Raw genomic sequence first — 19,084 nt, 5'->3', positions numbered from 1 at the left:
GCCATTAGCCGAGGTAGAGGACAGGTGTGGGGTCGGGGCTAGCGGCCACGCCCACAAATACCCACCGAGCAATTACCGTTCCTGCGTTTCTTCTGTCACGGAAAATGCCCAGAGCATCAACTCTTCTAACGCGAGGAGTGAAGAGGAAGCCGAGAACAGCTAAAGTGATTCATACACACACACACACACACACACACACACACACGAAAACAACAAGCATGAAATTATGCAAAATATCCTCTTCTGCAAACTCTTGCAGCAAATAGGCAGTGAATCAGCATTTTGAGTACAAAGATGTGCACACATATTTACACATAAACAAACGCACACTCACACTCACACACTCACGGCTGTCAAGTAGCGTGGTTCCGAGCAAAGGACAGCGTTTCTACAGGAGGGGGCCGGGGGCTTAACCTGTTAACCTGGATCCATGACTGGCAGCGTTTCAAATCTGCCGACTTAAGGGCGACGCGGCGGCATATGCGCGGGGGCTTAGCCGAAACCTAACAGGCTTTTGTCTAGCCACACTATCACATGCCCGGATATCCGAGGTGAACCGTCTTCAGTCGCTGTTATCTTTATACGTTTTTTTTTGGACATTTCCTTTTTTTTTTATGTCCGGGGATTTTAATTCGCACGTTGAAGAGATGTTGACAGAAGTTGGTGACCCTTCATTCGTATGACGAGCCGCCACCTTGACGCTTGACTCTCTCGTGGCCCGATACGGGGGGGGTTAATCAGCGGAGTTCTGGAAATCGTCCCCTCTCCCTGGGCTAATGTTCAACCCTCGCTGCCTTCTTGTGAATTAAACATTTGAGGGGGAACAGCTTGCGCTGCCACATGCGACGTGTTGAGGAAAGAAGAGAAAAAAGAATTCATTCCGCCTCTGCGCTGCATCCCCAGAGTTGCCTTTTGAAAAATCCCTTCGCCATAACGAGACGCGGGGTTAATCAACGGCTGATGAAATATTGATCGCCTGAAACTGATCAAATAAAAAAAATGATGCTTTTTGAGGGCTGGCTGACTCATGGCTGCGGCTACCATGCGACAGGCCGGCGTGAACAGTGATGTCCTCTGTGATCCCACCCACCTCTTTCCTCTCCACCACTAAACGACAGGATGAAACAAACAAACGGGAGGGGGGGGGAATGGACACAAAATGGACAGGATCAACCTTGAACGAGGGGCTCACACAGGGTATTATGTGCTGCGGCGTCACTTTAAGTGCCCTATCACGAAGGCAAGGCCATGAGACAACACGTGGAGACAGTTACAATTACGTGACCTCACGCCGGTGTCACCTTCACTGGAGAACACAGTAGCTTCAGATGAAAAAGTCCTTCGTATGGCAGTTTTCATGGAGCTGAATTTCATTGTCCTCTCGAGTCCTCGCGAAAGTCTTGAGATCATGTTTGAAGTGAGGGTGGTGAGCAGCATTTTTTTGCTTGACTCGTGTTGAGTTCTAAGATCAGAGGCTTACTGAAATCCGTCATTTCCACAAACCTCTTCAAAAATAATAAAAAGAATAATTACAAGACACTGATGCTTCATTAGGAGGCTGCCTTCTCTCTTCTTCTCTCTTCCTTCCCTTCCTCTCAGACGTAAATGGCAGTCCGGGAGATGACGGATCCATCGCGCTGGGACTCCATGTTGTTGTCCAGGTAGTCGCGGGCCTGCTCGCTGAGGGGCGGGCACGCGTGGTAGGCGGGCGGCAGGCGGCCAAAGCCCTCGTACCGCTCCACCACCTCCGCCTCTTCCTCATACTCCTCCTGGCTGTCGTCCAGCGTGTCGAACTTCCTGCGCTCGGCTTCGTCCATCTCGCTGCTCAGCAAGATGTCGTGGGCGCCGGGCGGGCCGCCCGACGGGCGAAACTCATTGGCCTTCTCCGTCAGCTGCCCGTGGTCCCCCTCGCGGTAGGTGTAGACGGGCCCGTTGTTGTTGGCGCCATTTTTGCTGGTCTTCTTATGGCCGCCGCTGGCAAAGATGTTGCCGTAGGTGACCGAGTCGCCGTTGGCGGGGTAGCCGCGCTGCTGCTGGCGACGGCTGCGCGTCACCAACACGGCCACAAGGGCCGCGACCAAAAGGAGCGCCAGGAGACTGCCAATGATGGCGCCGGCGAGCACGCCGCTGTTTGAGGGGACCTCGGTGGACTCTGCAGAGGAGGGGGAGAAAGGCAGAGGGAAGAGGGAGGAGAAAAACGGGAGGGGATTGGTCGCTTTTGCACTTTTTCCCCCCAACATGGCCACTCCTGCTGAACTTGGTGGTTGGTTAGTGATGGGTGTGTCTGCTACAGCGGTCCACGCCTGGTTTTACATTAGGGGCCCCCAGCTATAGGTCCTATGGTGTGAGCCAAGTTTGCCGGTCCTCCTCCAGCATAACAGAAATGAAACAAACACAAGAAAACAAACACTGGTGTTCGAACGGTCCGGTTCCGTCCTCTCAGGAGGTGACGACGAATATGGGGCTCAATGGAGAGACAAGCAGAGGAATGAGAAGATGATGGGGATGAAGGGGATGAGTAAGGAATGAGGATTGCACAGCACAGTCATGCAGAGAGGAAGAGCTGAGCCTTCGGGTGTCAACGCAACCCTCCCCTTGAGGAGAAAGCGCGCCCATCGCGTCCGCGCCCCTACAAACAACCTTCTATTGTTCCATCCTTCATTCCCCGCCTCGCATCACGCACTCAGTCCATTAGCTGATCCACAGGATGTGCACGCATTCCTGCTGACAAGCGGCGACAAATCCAATTCACACACAGCCCACCCACCGGAGCTCTCACTGCCTTCCAGGCCCTGAGGGGCTGCGTGGAGCACGCCGCCGAGGTGGGGGGTGGTCCGCAGGAAGTGATGTCTACATTCTGGGACAGAGGGAGCTCAGGCAGGGAACAGGGGACTGAAGATTTTATAGACACCACTCATTCATTTACTAATCCGCTGTTCTTTGGCAGTCGCGGCACAGAGGGTTGAATGAAAAAGAGACACTACTCTGTCATTACACACAGGTAACCTAGCAACTAACAGATGGTTCATGCACACGGACCCACCGGCGGGGGTTTATTCAAATGTGAAATCATCAGTGTATTGAAATGTTCCTTTAAAATGTCTGTCTGCCAGGATTTTTTTTTTTATTAAGTTCAGGAAGTCAAGCCTTTTATATGCAACAATCTCAACAGGTATGAAATGTTCCTTCCCAGTATGATACTGGGATCTACATGCTTTTGTTAGCACTGCACTGTGAGTAGTAAGTGTGTGAAAGGAATTATACATAAAACTCCACGTTGAATTCTAGACTAATACCATGAATTGAGCAAAAAAAATTGTACCAATTCAGAGTCTGGGAGTGGGGACTATGCTGATTAAGAAACTCACATATGACCGGAAGGGAAGTGATTGTCATTGTGAAACACCGCAGAACACACAGAACAGCACTCTGCTTTTAACCATCACCCTTGGTGAGCAGTGGGCAGCCATGACAGGCGCCCGGCGAGCAGTGTGTGGGGACGGTGCTTTGCTCGGTGGCACCTCAGTGGCACCTTGGCAGATTGGGATTTGAACCAGCAACCTTCTAATTACGGGGCCGCTTCCTTAACCACTAGGCCACCACTGCCCCAAATAAAATAATTTATTTATTCCTAATTTTGTTCCTTCAAATATCCTGAAAATATCCAAATTGCTTTCTATCTGCAATGCTGCATGCTTCATTTGGACAGTCACCATGATCCATTCAGAAACGTAGATACACAACATACTAGAAAAAATGGTAGAGTACCATACTATTAATGTGGAAAAGTGTGCATGTACTGTTGCCAGTATTTATTTATTTATTCTGTGACCACGCTGAACAAAGCCCAACAATTACAAATCTAGATTTCACCTTTGGCCACTAAGCTTGCCTCAACCAGCAAAGGATAAAACAAGAAAAAAACACAAACTTTCATGATGTTGTACTGATGAGTGCTGGTTTAAAGTCCTCCAGAATGAGGACGTAGTTGAGTGACAGACATAATTACACCTCAACAAAAAGAGCAGTTTATTTATGTAAATCTTGAGCACGGAATACCTTACACTAATGAACACGTACCATGCAACGTGCTCAGTGGCAGTTAGAAAATAGTGCCCTTTATGTTAACATTCTTTAATAACCTTTTACTTTGTGGGGTTTTCATCTAGCCAATCGGAGAATAAACTATGTTGGTGAAGTGACCATTTATACTTAACACTGTGACACTGCATGTATTTTGTTAAACCCTTTATTATTTCAGCGTGTGTAAATATGTAAATATGTCTATTGTATTGTATTGCATTGTATTGTATTGTATTGTAGAAAAATAAAACTGAAAAGTTTTTATATTGAATATTGAGAGCAATTGAATTTAATTGGTAACAATATCCCCACGCCGGGGTGTTAAATTTTAACCCATCGTCATCTTCTAAGCACCATTTTCCGGGTTCCCGTAACAGCCCATTTGCCACTGAATCCACTGGGCGGCTTTATAATGGAATGGAACGCCGAATAGAGCGCCGGACAATCTGAGTGCAGATCTCATCGGAGATGAAATGCACTCTACCTAACATACATCATTCCCATCATCCCTCTCACCAGTCAGGCCCATTACCTGTCCCACCCGCTTCAATTCTCTCCCTTCCTCAGTTTCCATGACAATCGGAGTCATTACAGATACTGACACCAGTGAACGTGAAAAGAGGCATTTCCTGAAATTATTGGCATTTTTCTGTTTTTTTTTTTTTTTTTTTTTACAAAACTTTTATTTCTTTCATCCTATCTTCCTTTATAGACATCCAGGAAATCAATTTTTCTCTGAAACACACTCCCTAGAAATGATACACACCTTGAGACACACACACACACACATATACAGACGTCTGCACTCTGCAGCCCATTTATATCCTTATTCTCCCAGGAGACTGGGAGACAGAGAGGTGCTAAAAGAGCTCTTTGTGAGCAGCGGGCTAGAGACTCTGAGCTGTTTCTGCTTCCCCATCAGTTCCAGCAGACACATCCTGTTTCTACTGCAGACACACACACACAAACACACAAAACAGCCCATACAGGAAAACAATCACACACAAACCCACACAAGAAGATACACACTCACACACAGAGTCAGACACACATTCAAGTATGCACAGAAACCCACATAGGTGCACAAATCCACACCCCCATACAGTCATGCACACAGAGAAGCACACACAGATACCCACATATAGCTAAAAAAAATTAAAAGCTGAACTAGAAACCCACAAACCACACACGTAGTCATTTCTAATGAAACTAACCCACGGTAGAGGAAAGCTGACACTAAATACCGACATGCATATGGCCATATGTGAGCATGCAGAAAAACCAGAGACTCTTTTCACACTCTGAGACCACATGAATTTTTGCATGCTAACTCTAACCAGGCTGTGTGCTTCAATTTCCTGTTGCATTTCAGAGATGGAGATGATTCCATATTATCTCTTTCACTTACACGCTCATATTGTGGAATCCTGACCCCCTGATTGGCCAACAGCCCCTTCCACTGCGTTATACCTTTCAACTGCAGCCGCTCTGGTGGTCGGGCTTCAGGTGGAGTACAAACTCCAGATTACTACCCTCTGACACAACACTGCAAAGAATGAGACTTCCCCGGCTCAGAACTGCACCTCATGCACCATCATGCAGTATTTTTTGTTTTTTTGCTCTCGTGAGGCGTACAGCTCTGCATGTTGCAGTGCTAGGAGACGTGGCGCAATGAAATTTCCACTGTATTGATTTCCAACGTTGAATAGCGCGAGTGAACATCAGCAGGGAACACGCATCCTCACAGTGATCTACAACGCTGATGACAAGCAAGAACCAGCCTGAGCAAGAGAGCAGCAGTGGAGATCATTAACTGCTCCTTATTATTTAATAAGCCACATACAGACTTCATATGTTTAATAGCCATAGAAAAAAGACTCAAAAACATTTTTCCCTTAATTGAAAAGCAATGTATGCCATTTTTCTCGTCACATCTGTACGTTTGAATTACATCACTACTTGCATTACATTACATAGTCATTATAATTTATCTTTTACTGTATTTTTATTGATTAATTCTTCTAGGATCACTGCCAGTTAAATCAGCCCATTCTAGTTTGTTCAGGCTTGTTACTGAGAAAAAATGGGAAAAATCTGTATGTGCCTCTGTAAACTCATCTCAACTTTTTCAACTCAACTGACCTGTAATTTTATCAAAAATATTGCAAAATTCCTTTCCCAGCAGCCAAGATTGCAATAATGCTGTGTTAGCTGCTCTATATAAGAAGATAACACGTCATTCAAAACAATGCAGCAGATGTATTGATCAGGTCCTTTCAGCGGCTGCCTGTTTGCTCCCGAATAGATTTTTTTATTGTTTTTCAAAGCACTCAATGGTGCAAACAGGCACCTGAAAACATATCCGACATGCTTGAGGGGCTTGCACCTTCACACGGGTTGTCTGACACTGGCCTTTACATTATTCCAGGGTACATGCTGTCTCCAGAGGAGAGATCCCCTACTTAGGACCAGCCAGCCAGAGAAGCTGTTGCGTGGTGAGTTGCAGGGGTGGATTGTAACCAAAGGGTTGTGGGCTTAAATCCCGAACTGCCAAGGTCCCCTTGAGCAAGGTACCATCCCCTCACACTGCTCCCCGGGCGCCTTTCAGCATTTCACAATGACAAAAACAATCACCATTACGTATTCACACAGCATTCACATTCTGTCTATTCACACTGCGGTGAAATAGCTTTGTCTTAATACAGCTCAGAGTACAAAAAATAAAAATGCAAGATTTATCTGTGTTTTGCTTGTCTTAAACCTTAAGACATACCTTGCCTTTACGGTATTTATCAGATATCAGATCAGACTTATCGGTCTCAGGGACCATCCTGCTGGAGACACTCAGGGTTAAGTGTCTTTCTAAGTGACACAACGGTAGTAAATAGAGCGACTACCATATACCTCTTCCTCTAAGCATTTTTTAAAACTACTTTTATTTCCACTTTTACATTTTTATAAACTGCATGCTTAACTTTTATATTTTTATCCACTTGTTTCCATGTCTAAGACCCTATCATGATCTGAGTGATTCTATGAATAAGAACTTTTCAAACATTTGTTTAGTAAGTTTGTCATAATTAAATTACAATGAGTTACTGTAACTCTTTTTAATCACCCAGATTTATTTATAAAAAATATATATATGTTTTTTGTAACCACTGTACATAACTACCATTTCAGGCAGCTACAGCAATTTTTTTTTTTTTAGTACAGCAGCTGTAAAAAGCTCCCCATTCACACATGATATAACAGCAGCACGTCTAAAATTAATTCATATATAATATATATATGTTTTTTGTAACCACTGTACATAACTACCATTTCAGGCAGCTACAGCAATTTTTTTTTTTTTTAGTACAGCAGCTGTAAAAAGATCCCCATTCACACATGATATAACAGCAGCACGTCTAAAATTAATTCATCGCACATTTTCGCTGTCATTCTTGATTCTTACATCCTCCTTTCTTGAAAAAAAAAATTGCTGTGATTAGCAAGCAAACTGCAGTGTTTTTTTTCAGGAGCTGTGGTGTCGAGCATGATGCATATTCATGGGCTGCGAGGATCACCCGAAAGAAGAAAAAAAAGTTGATAGAACGCTCTCGGGGAGCTGATTAAAAATAGAGGGGTGTGGCCAAGTCCTTCTTTAACAAGCGGCAATTTTGTCGGTTTATGTGAAGCGAGGATAATGAGACATAAAGAGCCATGTCTTCCCTCTCAGTCGACGGACCTTCGCTTTACCCTGGAGCTACTTATCGATTTATCTCAGGGATTATTCACAATAGCAACCCCGCCCCTTTCCCTTCCGCAGATGGACGAAAGCCATCGTTAATTGTTGGCCAGCTTTCCAGGAAGCTTCTGGAAAGTTGACGCGGCTGGCAATTTAAAAGAGCTTCACAGAACGGTGTTTTTTTGGGGGTTTTGAGGAAGTGAGTACAGTGGCAGTTTTATCTGTTTCATCGTTAAGGCCTCCTCTGCGAGGCTGGGATGTGTAAACATCAGCCGCTCGCGTTTCCTGAAAACCTAATGGTTAGACGTTTCACACTGTGATCACTTAAGCCTCTGGAGATTTGGAACCAAGCGAAACTGCAATAAAAGCGCATCACGCATTAAATCCACTTCCGCACACGCAGCCTTCATTACGCACACACACACCCATCCGTTTCTCATCTAACCACAAACATTAGACTCGGTTTCAACTGTTGGTTTTCTTAGTTTTTCCTTCATAAGACACCCAAGCGTCTGAAATAAGACACAAATAGACATGCGGGCACAGCAGAGTTTGGGGGATTAGGGGCGCGGCGTCCTCTTGGCGGGGCGCTCGTACTCTCGCTGGAGCTCGCAGGGCACCAGAAGCAGAGTAAGCTCGCCTCCTGAGCCGTGAGCCATGCTCGATAAGCCCCGGCCAGGTGTCTCATCCCCTCCGTCTTCCGCTGCACCGTCGCCAGAAGAGGAGACGGGTCTGAGGCTCAAGACCCGTCAAGACCTGGAAGGCTGCCTGACCCCCTTCAGATGTCTAGCAGGCAGCGAAAGCGGGCCAGATCTGTCCGATCACGATGGCGGGGATGTGGGGAGGCAATTAGGCCCGATCGAGGAAGCAGAGATGCTGCAGGGCACTGTCAGTCCCCACGGTCCAGGTCTTATCTGGGCTCAGCTTAATACAGCGGACAGTCTTTTTTTTTTTTGCGTATATGTTAGGACTGTGATAATCTTGTGTGCGTGTCTGTATATATTTATATTCGGTGTGGTCCAAAATATGAATCCGATTTTTGTAGTTAACTATGCATGTTTTAACAGACCATTGTGTGTAAGATTCCCACAATTCAGATTGTGGGAAAGATTTTGCTGCCATTAAAACAATTTCAGAGAAAAACATGTTTATTATGTAACGTTCCTCCAGATAAAAAAAAAGAAAATTATTACTCTCTGCTATATCCTGAAATTGCTCGTATTTGCTTGTAATTTTAAAGATATTAGCTGCATGATGCAAAAGTTACAGCTGGAGATGCTGTAATTGTCCACGCTGTCTCATTTGACAAGGTTGGGTGGTTTTAGTCTTGATAAAACGTGGTGCTCCAAAGGCTTGCTGCCAGCTGGCTAGCATGCTAACTAAGTCATTCATGCTAACGTATCATGAATACTGTTTATCTCCACATTCTTTCAGCGATTTCTGTCACAAAACACATCACCTTGTACCTTTAATCTACTTTTGAGACACGGAATGTCCTGAATTGTGACTTCCAAGCATTCAGAAAGTCTCTCCCAGCTTGGATAACATGAATCATCTTCTTGTTGTAGAAGGTGAAGGTTTCGCGAATTTAATCGTGTTTGTGTGTGTTCTCCTGATGGGAGCCCCGTGCAGGCCATGCAGGTTCATTGCCGACCCCCCTCTGCCCAACAGCGACAAAAGCCCCCCCCCATGCCAACCGGCTCGCCCACACAGGCGCCACAGCGGGACCTCCGCCGGCCACCTGAAAGAGCGCCGGAAGGATCGAAGGCTTTTTGTTTTTCCGCCCCCCCGCGTTGCCACCAGACCTTTGGCGGCGGTGGCGGCGAGGAGCGGCGCGGTCGGAATCGGCCCTCCACTCCTCGGGAGTGCGAGGACGAGGCTGTTCGCTCCAACAAGAGAGGCTTACTCCTCCACCTCCCACACGCCTCTGCAGTGTGCGCCTACAAAGCGCCTTTGTTCTCCCACGAGACAATCAGCCCCCCTTAGAAGAGGATTCCCACAGATTCTAAATGTGGCTTCTTCTCGCATTTTCTCTCCTGCCAGAAGTAGGTGCCAGCAGCACCCTCTTTTAAGTGATCACACATCAGAAAAAAGGGAAGAGAAAAGGCGCCCGCTTGGACCGGGCCAGCTTCGCTAGGGTTCAGAGAGTGGTGGAAACAAAACACTGCTGTGGAGTTCAAGGGCGGCCAAGATGGCCCTCTTCATGTGTGATATCAGTGTGTAAATTCAATAAGAGCAGAGGCGGGAGAGCATTCGGCACGACCATCACCACTTAAAACAAAGGCATCATCTCAAGCTCATGCAGACGAAGAGAAAAATAGTCAACTGCAGCTCTTCAGGTGGGAAAAAAAAAGTTACACTAAGGATGTTAGATATGGGGAGGAAAAATTAGAGAGGGGGGTCATTAAAAAAAAAAAAAAAACAGAATAAAGGGGGAAAGAGGAAAGAAAAAAAAAACGGCAAAATGGCTCACACCGCTGATTTGACCAAGAGTGCTTTACAGAAAATACCCAGAACACTACCAACCCCAGCGTCAGCGCTACCAGAAACCCCACACAGAGGACCTCTAAAAAGGAGTGCTGTGGCAGATTTCAGATCAGTGTCAGTCAGTACGTTTCCATGCACCATTATGTGGCCTTTTGCCTGGAATACTGCCCATCAGAAAGTGGTACCATATCCAGTGGTGAATTCAACTTTTTATAGATTTCGGAAATATGTGTCTTTTGTTCACTTGATTTATTTTTGCAAACGAGAAGCACTTCATAATAGTAAACCATAGTTTATGGTTTTGGCCTTTCTCCTGGTCATGGCCATTTTGCTTCCAGTTGAATGTCTACAGGAGAAAACTCCCAGCTCCCAGTCGCATTATCTGGTTATGTTAGTTCTGATTTTGAAACGATTGATCGGTGTCATTTCAGTAGGACTTACATTTTAAAAGTCTGGTTTCAGTCTAATTCAATCATTTGATTTTTCCAAATAGTCATGCAAACGTACTGACTGTAGCCCCGCCCCCACCGCTAGTACATGTGAGTCAAGCAGTAGGATAGAGAAAGTGTATCATATGGTGCAACTTTGAATTGTTTATGTGTGTGTGTATGTGTGTGAGTGTGTGTGTGTGTGTGTGTGTGCGTGTGTGGTGTTTGTCAATGGGCCGGGAAAAAGGCGGCTGTCACATGCACTTCGGTGGACTCACCCCGCACAAACGTGGCCAGCTCGGCCTTGGTGGAGCCCAGCTTGTTCTTGGCCTCGCAGACGAAGGTCGTGTTGGTGTTGTCGTCCACCTTCTTGACCATCAGCCTGCTGCCGTCCAGTTGTACGGTTGCTGGCACCTCACCAGAGGCGCTATTAAAGCGAACAGAGCAGAGGAGGAGCAGAGCCGTCAATTACACCTGCGGTCGCTAATGCTAACACTAGCAGCGTTTCTGAGCCGTCAGCAGTGCCTGCAGCCACAAAATGCTGATTATGGCGTATTAATCAATGTGTTAAGGTGCTTATCGAGCACAGCAGACAGCAGCCGAAGCATCCAAGGCAATGTGTATGTAACTGGCATGCAATGATGGAAATTGATTGCGCAGAGACTCAAAACCTGGTGCTAATGATCAAAAATGCCAATTTCTTTTTTTAAAAAAAAAAAGCCTCGCTAGTTCCCTGCTGGATAACTGATGTCAGACTTGCAATGTGTTTTGACTGTTATTATCCGGTTGGGCAGCGTTGTATTGAATGTTTCCCGGGTTTTGTACACTCACACTCTCCAAGTCACGTCAGCCTTAGGGTTGGCGTCCGCCTGGCAGGTGAGGCCGGCATCGGTCCGGCCCTTGTACCAGTTATCATCATAGCCCTCGATTTTCACAACTGGGGGGTCTGGAGAGAGAGAGAGCAAAGCCGCATTGATGCATTTAACCAATGTTGGCCAATATCGGCAGATGCGACATATATTCAAAGAATATATATGTCATGTGAGTATATGTATGTAAGTATGTATGTATGTATATACAGTACAGGCCGAAAGTTTGGACACACCTTCTCATTCAATCTGTTTTCTATATTTTCATGACCATTTACGTTGGTAGATTCTCACTGAAGGCATCAGAACTATGAATGAACACATGTGGAGTTATGTACTTAACAAAAAGTGGAGACCCGACCTCCACAGTCACCGGACCTGAACCCAGTCGAGATGGTTTGGGGTGAGCTGGACCGCAGAGTGAAGGCAAAGGGGCCAACAAGTGCTAAACATCTCTGGGAATGAAGTCACCAACTTCACTTCACTGAGCTTGTTTAAAGGTCCACTATTATGAATTTTTGTTTTGCTTTTATATTGATCTTATTGATCCCCTAACACTGTATCTGAAGTCTGTTTCCAAAGTTCAGCCTCGGTGCATAATTACAGCCACTTGTAACCAGTCCCACAATGGAGTTTTGGAGTCTGTAGCTTTAAATGCTAATGAAAAGGAGAGAGGCGGGACGAGGAGGAGAGCGGCCTATAGAAATTGAGGGGGCGTTCGCGGAATTGATGTCATCAACACCATTCACCAACCACAATGTTTGAAGTCGTGTCGCGTTTATCCAGACAAACGTTAATCCCACTGATTCTTTGCAGTCTCGTGTGACAGAACCAGAAACCAGAAATGCAAGTAACCGTGGCACATGTTTGCACACTTCACACAGGTTTTAGGGGAGGGGTGGCAAAACAGGAGAAACAGGAGGTAACCCATGACGACATAAGGGGACAAATTCCGGATCCGACCGTCTGAGCTGCCGCTCTCTAAACGGAGAAGCAGAATGACCAAAGAGTTCTTTACGCCTATTGCCATTTCTAGCCACGGCAGGACCACAGACAGGTCAGTGGAGCTCGTGTTAATGTTAAATAATCTCACAAAGTGACACTTTCGTAATAGGGGACATTTTAAAAAGGTTCTGAACGTTACGAAGCAACTGTGGACCAATGCTCATTTAAATGAGCCAGATTTCTTCCAAATTGTTCGCCTTCCTTGTTCGCGGTTTATTGACCCGGCTGGACAGCAGTGTTAGTGCCCTCCACTGCACAGCGATAGTGATCCACCACCCGCTCACTTCCCATCAAGCCACAAACGCACGCTAAATGCCTCAATTTGCCAGTTCTGCTGCTAAACTGCCTGACCAAACAGCAGGTAAACAGGCAAAGCACAATTATTACAGTACAGCATCGCCCTTCCTGCTGAACTACTGAAAAGACAAAAACTCTCTACTCATGTTCTACTCAGGTTATAATTATTAATTATGCCAGCAATAGGAATTACATATATACATATCACCCAGTCTTAATCGAGCCAAGTTCAGTCATAATAGAAAAAAACACCCAATATGCACATCAGTCAACTGAATTCTGTATTAGCGCACAAACACGTACATTTAAGGCGCAAGGTGGCTGAAACCTATTAATGGACTAAATTGCTTTGTGAAACAGTATTCAGGGAATGTCTGTACATTAAAAAAAACAAAACAACAAATGCAACAAAAGAAAAGCCGCGTTCTCCCCAAGATGGTGTGTGGCTGTTTTCTTTTTACATGCGTCATCAGAACAATGGCCTTTATAAAGTATCGGTACGTCACAGCTTATTGCTTTCCAACAAAGCATATTTTTCAGTGCTTATTTAACAGTCCAACAAGCATGCAGGAATTGCTTTGAACTCCATGCTTTAGTTATTAAAAACAGCCTGCAAATACAAATCTCCATTAATAAAAGCATAATCCATTTTGGACAACACACTCAAATGTGAATAAAATTGCACATTAACGTGCAGTAGCTTATTTATTTTGGAAGAGCATCATGAGCGGGATTTAAAAAGACAAATGTTGTAAATGTTGTAAAAGTTGTTCTGGGGTAGGGTGGGGGGGTTAAAATAATCCAGTTAATTTCGGCAATGAATTATGCGACTCTGGGACTGATTTTAATGGCTTTTTTTTTCTGAGCCCTGTGCAGCTGGATATCTGAACCACACGAGTTCTCTTTGTATTCAAGAAGGCACCGTATCTTCTGATCCCGCCGCAGAACGTGCTGTCAGTCGGGCCGGCCGTGTCCTAATAGACATTAAACGCAAATGGAGTAAACGTGTGCCGTCTTTTGGAGCGTATAAGCAGCGGGTTATTTTGAAAGGTGATCCCGTCGGATTTTTTTTTTGAACGAAGGACAAGCATGTCGGCTTTTAAATTAAGCTTCGGAAGTGTTCGCTCGAAAGTGAAGCTTTTCCTTGTTGTGCCCTGTGATTTCTCTCGGGTTACTGAGACGATACACGACTTATTGAGGAGACAAGACGTGAGAGCCTCGCCTCACTGATGCGATGCGCTTTCGCAGATGAATGAGTGTGAATGGGATGTTTACGACTCCGCGCCTCATCACAAAACCGCCAATTCTGAACAGCGCGTCAATTAATTACTCATAAGGTGAGGAACAAAAAGTAGTTATTACAGCAAACCACCCATTCCTAATTCCTAAAACACGCCCCGCGCAGACAGGACGGAGGGAAGAAGGGCCTTACACTCGACGGAGAGCTTCATCGGGAAGACCTGCGGCTTGTCCTGGGTGCGCTGGGTGATTTCGCAGCTGATGTCCTGCCCGTTGTCAGCTGCGGTGGGGACCATGCGGTACTCGCTCCTCACGGTCACCGTTCCGTCCGGCTCCGCTTTCGACGTGGTGTTGGGAGTGCCGCTCGCCGAAGACACCCAGTTTATTGTCGCCGCCGGCTTGCCCTGGGCCGCCTCGCAGGTGGCCACCACCACCGGCGCCGACCCCGCCGTTACAGTGACGGGTGTGCCGGAGTTCTTGGGGTTCGCTGTGTACAAGAGAGAAAAGCGACTGTCACGGCATGGCCCTGCATTTCGTGCCATTTAAATCTCTCAATAAAAGCACAACGGCAGGATCAGCCACACTTTCATCTGAATGCCCAGAATGCAGCATGTGCGTTTGAAGGGCTGACAGAAGGCGCGCCGTTACGATGCTCTAGATAGCGATGGTGGACAAAGTACAAAAACCATGTACTTAAAAAGTACAGCTGTGCTAAACACAGTATTTTTCCAGTAGAAGCAGAACTCCCCTAAAGTACCAAATGTACTTTAGGTAAAAGTACTGTGATTTCTTTGCTGTTTTGCTGTTAGAATTTTGCTTGTCGCAGTTAATGCCATTATCTTTTGCTCGTTCCAACTCATTTCAGGTCAAAAGACTTTACTCTTGAAACAGCAGTTTATTGAACAAGCCCATTGAGACATACTGTATGTGATTTTGGGCTATATAAGAAATACATGTTGTTGTTGTTATTGTTGAATAGAATTGAATTGGATTTATTTGTAAGTTCAATACTTAGTTCAAAGTTCACAGGTTCACAGGTAAACCCAGGTTCACAAATGAATTTTCCTTTCCTATATCTGCATATGCATGGATGTAACCAGCATAAATGAGATTTACTAAAATAAGAACTGACTTTGTGTACATTAAGAAGAAATTTCAAGACAATTTTCAGATATGTACATTTTTGTATTCCTACATTTACAGCATTTATCAGACTCCCTTATCCAAAGCGACTTACAATGAGTAGTTACAGGGACAGTCACCCAACTGTCTGCAACTCAAGGTTAAGTGTGTTGCTCAGGGACACAATGGTAGTAAATGGGGGTCGAACCTGGCAAGTGTGTTACCCACTAGGCTGCTACTACCACATTTAATAAAGGCAGGATCTTGTTGTCTGCTTATAAGTTACATTTACAGACTTTAAAAAGAAATTTTGCATAATGTAGAACAATAAGATATTTCACTATTATTTGCTGGGTAATCTTTTGGTCATGCACTCTGTAGCATGCAGGCTCTGTAAAACGTGAAGTGGACAGGAATAAAAAAGCAATGACAGATTTTGCATAATGTAGACGTATAAGACATTTGACTTTTATTATTTGCTGTAGCATGCAGGCTTTGTGAAATGTGACGTGGACAGGAAATCGCCAGGAATAAATACACGAGGCGGGACAGTATAAACCGGGGCTGTCACTAGGGCTACACTTTTACAGCTGAGAAAAAAAGTTGCATTAACCCCGACACCCTTAATTAATATCCCATGCGGACACCTTCGCCATTTTCAACAGATTTTTAATGGGTCAAACTAGGAAGTGCACTAACAGCGACAAGAAAAACCGTAGCGCTAAAGTGCATCGTGCTAGTGCATTATTAATTTCTTAAAGCTATTAACATATTAACTAGACAGCCCTAGTGCACACCTTTATGGGCCGATGCGTTCTAAGGCTGTACTTTAACGGGACAAGTCTCTTAGATGGCCGATTCAGAGTCACCGATTGCATGTCTTCACACGCAAACTCTGCACATACCAAGCCAGGGCCCGGATTGAAACCCACGATTTTGAGGTGTGGCCCTTTATTGATAAACATTTATACTAAAACTGAAATCCACACTAATACTAAAGCTACTAGTGTATTTTTTTACGACAGAATGACACTCACCCAGCATGACGACGCTAGTGGTGGCCTGTTCATTCCCACTTGGGTAAGTTGCAAACTCGCACGTGTATTTGCCAGCATCAGACATCTTCATGTCACTGATCTCAATGGAAGGGTTTTCCAAGGACCCGTACGTGAACTTTACTCGATTGCTGAAGGAGGTGGTAGGGAAGCTCTCGCCGTATTGTGGATGAAAAACGGCTATGTTCTCTCGTTTCCCTTCTGTGGCCTCGAAGATCCATGACACCTAGAGTCGGGAGACATGAACACAAAAGTCACGACCAGCGTATCAGACTAATGGTTGGTTTTCAATGATGAAAAGTCCCAGATTGAAAATGAAGTGTTGACTAAACTGGAGGGGCCCATTAGCTGATGCTAATGTGACAAATTGAATTTAATTACATCAGTGAACAACAGCAGTAGCGACATATCCAATTTTGACCTGAGGCACAGATCAGCAAACATGCAAATGATAGTGGTGACAATGGAAGATTGGTGACAATTAACAAGATTGATTGGTTGTACCCAAAGTATGTAAATGCAGATACAATCATCTGTCTTCAAATGTCTTCCAAAGATAAACTGAACACAAACAGGGCTTGTGCACGAGGCTGGTGTATTCTGAAATTCCACCCATCACAGCGAGGCTCGTTTTATTTCCTTGTCTTACATAATACAGAAAACGATGTCCCCTCACACGGCGTCACAGCTCCTAGTTCCACAGCAGCATGGCATGCAACGTCCAAACTCATGAGCTTATCTAGTTTCTTTGAATTTTATGACAGACGTCCTATATACAGGGCTGTGCAAGGATCCAGTCCACTAAAACTCAAATAAAACCAGAGGCACGGTGGTGGTCGAAATGAGCAACTATCAGTAGGACATAGAAATATAAAGTGTCAGTTGTACACCACCAGTCAGAATGTTGGACACATTATTTATAGAACAAAACTAGACACAAGAACACTTTCTTATCATTCATCACATGAAGCGGCTTTTGATGACCACATTTTTGGGATAGGCAGGCAATTTTATTGGGGTGATAGACACACCTCTTTTTGTGTTTTCCATGTAATGGTCTCATTGTGAACAGGTGTGCCTTATATTGGGGTTAAATATCAAAAGACAGTCTGATGTGGCATTAATTTCAACATTCTGTGAGTATAAAAAGCAGTAAGTCACTCCAAGTTCATCATTCAACCACCATGAACACACGACGTCACTTAACGGACGAGCAAGGTCATCTGGCCATGGCGCGCCTTCGGGTCGGTGGCAGGCGATCAGATGAACTTGGTGTGTCTCAAAGTGTCATCAGCAGACTTGCATCAAGACACAGAACTACTGGCATATTTTGTTATTTGGGGCTGTTATCTGTTATTGTCTAAATTTTTGGGGTAATAAATATTAAAACTAATGAAAATGTTGTTCCTGCTCATGCAATATTAGTAATATCAAAGAGAACGTTTACTTATTTCATTGAAATTCAGAAAATTCCTATTTCATTGAAATTCCTATTTCAGAAAAATAGGAAAAGCACTCATGTAAATAACAACATCCCTAACGTATTGTGAGTAGTGTAGGACAAAAATAATATATTAAATGATAAAATGATCTTGCAATATATGTCCATCCATCATTTATAAAATACAGTAGGCAAAATACAGTATGGCTAATACAATTTATTAAGTGTGTAAATCATCCACACCAGTATGGACACCACCTAACATTTTGGTGGCTTCGTGTTACAGGGCATATCAAACCCAAAACTGTGAAGTGTGTTGTGTGAGTTTAAGCTGGCACTCATGTGACTGAAACCCGCAACCTTTTGATTAAGGGTCCACTTCCTTACCCGCTAGGCCACCACTGCCCCTGCATATGCATATATGTTTCTTTTAACATATTTTTGCCCCCCCCCCTTTTGGGGAACCACTGAATTACCCCAATCCTAAACATTGTAGACTACATGAGACAAAGTTCAGGACTGGCATCTAAAATATAGATTTTCCTCTGTTTTCTGGAGCTTATGAGTTTTACATCACACAGATGCACTGACTTTTCTTCGGATTGCAGCGTTTCATACCCTGTCAAACTCCCACAAACACAACTCTTGATCAGCGAACAGATGCAGATTCTTTCTGCTGTCACCCTTGGGTTCTTTGTCACTTGTCAGCTGAATCGACAGCATACCTCAGCACTGATCTTTGTGGGACACCCACTCCCGGGGCATAACCATGACGCTGACTCTCTTCCATTTGTGAGCCTGACTCGGGCTGGATGAAGACAAGAGTCTTTAGAATTCCCTTTTCCATCCCCTCTCCGCTGTGGCCTGCTTTGCTTTCACGGCCCCTTAGAAAGCTCTCAGAAATCTCTTCTGACTGGACTATAGTGCTCTTGAACAGAGTTCTCATGTGAAAAGCAGGTAGCCAAAAAGGGTCAAAACTGCTGACTACAGTTAGGCTGATCTCACTCTACCCAGCGATCCACCAAAACTATAACGCGTGTCCGTCTTTAACGCGATCACGTACGCCGTTATCGCAGTAGAAGACCTGGACAGAGAACCAGGGTCGTACAACTAGGCGTGGTAGCAGTTTGGTGGATTTAATCTTGGCTGGAATTAAAAGCAGCAAGATATCGGCGCTCCGGGGCCGTGGTTGACACGTGGCACATGGTTTTCTTTTCACCACGAAGGACCTTCATTTTTCAAAAGAATTTTTTAAAATGAAGATAAGGTTCTAAGGCATTTGAAAATCTGAATGGACCCTAAAACTAATTCGCTGTCTATCTCTATGC

At 44.9% G+C, this 19,084-nt stretch overlaps 1 protein-coding gene across 1 annotated transcript in view; it reads right to left on the bottom strand.

The window, feature by feature from the left end:
* Nucleotides 1-19,084, bottom strand: part of pvrl2l (PVR cell adhesion molecule related 2 like) — an 84,911-nt gene that overhangs the window by 39,310 nt on the left and 26,517 nt on the right. The window contains exons 3-6 of the mRNA XM_028963715.1: nt 16,298-16,541; nt 14,332-14,625; nt 11,560-11,674; nt 11,007-11,155 (exon numbers count right to left, since the gene is read on the bottom strand). Of these exons, the coding sequence (XP_028819548.1) occupies nt 11,007-11,155; nt 11,560-11,674; nt 14,332-14,625; nt 16,298-16,541 (802 nt within the window). The remainder of the gene's footprint in view (nt 1-11,006; nt 11,156-11,559; nt 11,675-14,331; nt 14,626-16,297; nt 16,542-19,084) is intronic.

Source organism: Denticeps clupeoides, chromosome 20, assembly GCF_900700375.1.
Source record: "Denticeps clupeoides chromosome 20, fDenClu1.1, whole genome shotgun sequence".
NCBI lineage: Eukaryota > Metazoa > Chordata > Actinopteri > Clupeiformes > Denticipitidae > Denticeps > Denticeps clupeoides.
Note: the sequence above shows the minus strand (reverse complement) of the source record. Positions and strands in the feature narration are given on the sequence as shown.